Here is a 5,252-nt window from a genome sequence, read left to right on the forward strand (position 1 = left end):
CATATTTAATCACTCTAGTTAGTTGCTTGGATTGGTAAATTATTCTTGCAAAGCGAAACTGCCCAACAAAAGCACTATCAAAGCGCAACCCGAGCTTGCAAGTGTTTAGTGCCCTGTGCTATCGTATCCTCCCTCCCTACCAAATTGTGATAAATGTTTTGGCAGTCAAACAAGATTCATTGAATTATATACCAAACTCTGCTTAAAAACTCTGAAGGGAAGGATTTTCTTATCATTCGGTACACAAAGGAGAATCTGTCCTGTCTAAAAGGTTAAACCCATGGCTGCAAAGATTGTTCTCTTGATTATTGCTTCATTTCTTTATTTACTTTTTAGATTCATTCTGGTGGAGATGATCCTACAATACAATTGAAGTCTTATAAGACTTCAATACAAGAAAATGACTCAGATAATCGAATTGAATTGCTTTCACTAAATTCTTTGCTTAGTAAATGCATTTTTAATTGTTATTCGCATTTCTTGTTCGATTTATTCATGCAATGACAGACAAGATTCAGAATCAGATATTATAGAAATTGTAGAAAAAATAAAACCAAGAAAAATCAATTCGTTTATAACAACATTCCTGATACATTGACATGGACTCAATAATAGAAATCTTGACACGACAAGAATACACGGCTAGATGACAGAAAAGAAAGAATTCCAGCTTACAGAAAGAATTAAAGAATGAACGTTAATGTAAAAATCTGGAAATCGCCCTGATAACAGAAGCTAAAAGAAACACGTATACTGACATATCTGTTCATGAAAATGGTTCTTCTCCTACCTGACAACGAAGTTTATTTGCAGTAAAGAATGAATAAATGATGACAAATTTCTCTACCTACAAAGAATTGATACTCCTTTCTGTATATTGTATGCGTTTGAGATGTGGCTGATTCAAGTTGGCTGAGAATAAGAGGATGAACTGCCTGCAATATCGGCCGGTGCCCATGCTGAGACTGTGTAAAGAGGCTGATCCAACCAACTCAGTGTAAGTGCATTTCCATCTTGTCCCTGCTTCTCCACCTTATAGTTATCACAAGAATACATTTTCAGCAGCATTTGTCCCTGAAGCAATTCCCTCTCGTTAATTCCCGAGCACTGGAAACCCCCTTGCTCCATCAACTGTCGCCACTTCCCGAATTTTTCATGTCTTTCAACCCTGTCCCGTCCTTCACAAGCAATGATATTCCTGATTTCACGAGCAAACATTTCTTCTATCTTGATCCTGAGTGGACTATCTGCCGGAAGGATTGAATCTAACGAGTCGAAAATAGCTGAATAGAACTTCAAAGAATTCGAAAACCTTCTTTCCAACAATGTCTCGTTGTGCTCCGCTTCTTGCTCTGACATGACAACCACTAAGGGGTTCGTACTTCGAATTAGACCTAAAAAGTCTCTCAATGTTCTTCCGGTACTATCATAGAGCAACTTGTGTATCTGAAATACACAATTGACAGCCACAGTTTCACTCTCCTTAACATGAAGCATCCACAACCTCACATCTTCCAACCTGTCAACTACGGGGTGGAATTCGAAAGCTAGATTCAATGCCGCAGCAAATCCGGCAAGTCTATTGCCCGTTTCAATCAACTCCTGTTTTGATTCACCAACACCGGTAATTCTTACATGGCTAGGAGGATTAGTCTTAGAAGCCAAGCTCTGAAACAGACTAGGCCACTGCAGCCCTTGTTTTATGTCAAAATCTATGATGTGAACGTGGTCTTTTCCTTCAAAAGCCCTCAGTAAAATTTCATTTGAGGTGAAATGTATGAACTTTGGAAATGGGCTTACCTCATTTAAAATCCTTAACGCAGTGCCACTCGTATCATCCACCTGATCAAACTCCCGAGGAATGGTAACGTGAAAGATATGAGGCCATAACCTTGCAGCTCGCAGAGCTAACGCCTCAGTGAAGTACGCCGCGAGGCGACGAATAGGGGAGCCCCTCGGTGAAGCAAGTTCTCCAAGTCTAGCTATAAAATGGTTGATATTGGCAATGTTCTTTAAACGAATTGCTTCAACACAAGCCACAAGGAAGTTGACAAGCTCAATATCGTCACGTTCCCTGTGGTTGTTTTCACCGTTCTGCCCTGCTACAATCTCAACCCTGTCCCTTGGATTAGGTGGCCTCGAACCATTTCCTGTTTCATGCTCCCCAGGATTCTCATTCAGCCTAAGAACCAAGCGACCACTCTCTGATGAAGTACTCGAAGATCGTGAGCCCTCTTGTGCGGGACCCTGGCTTGTTTCTGCGTTCTTGTCACCTAAGTACGTTATCTTGTTCCCAATAGGTTCCAACCACGGGCTATTTGACAAAGGTGGTAATTGCGGAGCTATCACGTTGCTTGGCACAAAGCACACTCTTTCTTCCTCTCCGGAACATGAAAGAGAGAAAGGCACTTGAGGTGGATTAAGCCCTGCAAGTGGAACAGACCGCTGCACATCAAAGCCAGGGTGAAACCATAAATTCCCCCCACCCAAATGGCCTAAACTCAAGTTTCCACCTTCTTCTTCACAATCCTCAGATTTTCCACTACTACCCCTTTTCCTCTTTACTCTATTCATCCCAAACTGCTCATCATAAGACCCTTCCTCTGCATACCTCTTCCTTTTACTCTTCTCCCAAAATTCATCATTGCTTTCTCTCCTACCCTCTGTGGTTGACGAAGGTGGGAGTTTGATATTCTGCCTAAGAGAACAATTAGTCGTCTTTGCTTCAATAGGCTTCTCAATGGAGAGGCCTACTGGCCTAACCGATTGAGATGACCTCGGGGCATCTTTTCGACCAAAACTACATGGCAAATCCAATCTTTGGGTGCTCATTGAAGGGAGATGGCAAACTTGAAACTGTCCAGATGTTTCACTTCTCAATCTATGCCTTGGCGACAACAATGTAGAAGAACACCCAGCCAACATTATTTAGACCCTCACCAATTTTTTCCTTTCTTTTCTATAACCCCAAGTCTCCCAGTCCTTCTACTTTCTTCTCTCTCAGTGTGTGTATATGTTTTCTTTACTTCCCAAGTTATGCAATATATAAATATTTTATATAAATTGATATGAAATTGCTGTAGAATATGCCTCTATGTGAGTGAACGAAATTTCAATAAATCAAGAAACCAGAAACAAAATGGGAATCCGATGTCAAAACAAATTAAAGAATAACGCTTGAAAATCTTCTCTATTTGTGTATATAACTGTATGTCCTATATGATGATGATATGTATATATAGCAGCAATATATGTGCAACAAAGAATAGAATCAGCATAACAAACACCAACAAAAAATCAAAGAATTTGATAACAAATTATCAAGCACCTATCGAAAAATGACCATCGGATTCCTCAGTTTTCACGCAGAATTCACACTGAAGCAAAGTGAAATTCGAGCTGAATGGAATTTATTAAACTTCTGCATATGCATCTTTGCTCAAAATTGTATCTGAAAGAAGAACAGTGGAAGTGAGTGACCAGATCAATCCCCTTACCCCACCCTACCCCCACCTCACCCCACCCTAAACCCAGTATTCTTTTCCTTCAAATTCCCTTCCAAATCCCGTCAAACAAGCGCGAAAAGGAAAATCACATACTATGAGAGTCACTTCTCAAGAACCCTACTAACCAAAAAGCCATCCACCATAAACAACTGAGCTTTTATACAATATAAACTGAATTTGATGATGATTTTGTCCCAAGAACCAGAAAAATCAAAAGAAAAGCGTGTTTAGAGAATCTCAGTTTGCGGCTGTTGGATGAGAAACAAGGGGTGGAGATTGCAGGAAAATACGACCGTTGGAGGCTTGTAGGTGAAAATATGACCGTTAAGGAGTTTGGTGTAGTTGTACGGACATGGAGACATGGAGAGTGGGGGTCTGATGAATACACGTGTGTGTTTTTGCTACCCGTTGCACTTTTGGCGACATGACCGTTGGGTTTACGTCATCATTTTGTCGATAAATGTCATGGAAATTTACACGGCCTGTTAATATCATTATTTACGTCGTCATTTCGTCTTAATCTTCTGTGTCAAGTCATCATGTTCATGTTCCTCCAAATTAGGATTGATATAGGAAATCTTCAGTTTAAAAATCTTAATTTCAAGATGTAATACAAGAGATCTAAGTTCTATTTCGCTCAACATTTGGTGAATAGTCAAGTAAAGATTAATTGTGCTACAACATTGAGAAGACTTGGGCAATCGACCACCAGATTGTTCTTTTCTTCACGTCTCAATTTTCCTCAAATTTCGACTCTTCGTTTTTAAGGGGTCCTTTCTAATTGAACTTAGAATAGAAATTTAAAGAAATTTTGAATGTCTAATTTATGAAATAGCAGCATCGACTATAATTGAAGTAATTTTCAATTCTTTATTCAAATGAAGATTGCGTGTTGTAACGTTCAAGATTTATACGTGAAATAATAACTTGGAACTTACTTTTTTTAAAGTATTTTTTCATTTGAAAGTTGAGATCACCACATTGTTGTTTTGACATTGTCTAATTTTGCCTCTAATCTTTTATCTAGCTTCTTCTTTATAGGGCTCCATCTTTAACTGAACTTCGAATGACTTTTATCTTAACAAAAATTTCAAATGTCTAAACTTTCATTATTTTATTCAACCAGAATGTACTTTTACGTACAGAAGGCATCTTACTGGCCCCCTACTAATCTTGGAGTACAGAAGTATGGAGAGCAAATAGACCGCATTCTCATCAAATAAAGTTTGGCAAAGCATTAAGTGGTTATAGGTTTATCAAACCTAATTTTTAATCAACCATTTTTTAGAATCCAAACTTTTATCTACTAGTTAATTTTATATTTTTTGAAACCCACTGCTGATGAGCACTTAAAATCTTAATCAAGCACACAAAAAAACGTGATTTTGCCGATTAAAGGTCGACTAGATGGTATTTTTACAATGAATTAAGGTACTTGTACATAAATGCTTTGACAGATACTGAGGTGGCACGATATTCAAATCAAGGGTCAAAACACATATCATGTAAAAGAATTTATAAAGAAAACTATATAAGTAGCTTGAATGTTCAACGATTATGGGTATTTTTGGACATTTCAAGATTTTTGTACATATTCAATTTACGAAGGTGGCACAGAACCCATAGTTGGTGCGATAAATATTGAGAGACGCCCACTTTATGATCGACGTATGTAGGTAAGTAGATAGGTGTGTGTACATACTTTTGGGGGTTTGGGGCGGGGCGGGGGGGGGGGGGGTTTGCCTC

At 38.7% G+C, this 5,252-nt stretch overlaps 1 protein-coding gene across 1 annotated transcript; it reads right to left on the bottom strand.

Moving 5' to 3' along the window:
- Positions 1–548: 548 nt before the first annotated feature.
- LOC111407526 (scarecrow-like protein 28) lies at positions 549–3,511 on the bottom strand. Its single transcript, XM_023037062.1, has one exon. It carries the CDS (start codon positions 2,923–2,925, stop codon positions 904–906), a length of 2,022 nt encoding a protein of 673 aa, XP_022892830.1. The 5' UTR covers positions 2,926–3,511; the 3' UTR covers positions 549–903.
- Positions 3,512–5,252: the final 1,741 nt, after the last annotated feature.

Source organism: Olea europaea, chromosome 13, assembly GCF_002742605.1.
Source record: "Olea europaea var. sylvestris chromosome 13, O_europaea_v1, whole genome shotgun sequence".
Classification (NCBI taxonomy): domain Eukaryota; kingdom Viridiplantae; phylum Streptophyta; class Magnoliopsida; order Lamiales; family Oleaceae; genus Olea; species Olea europaea.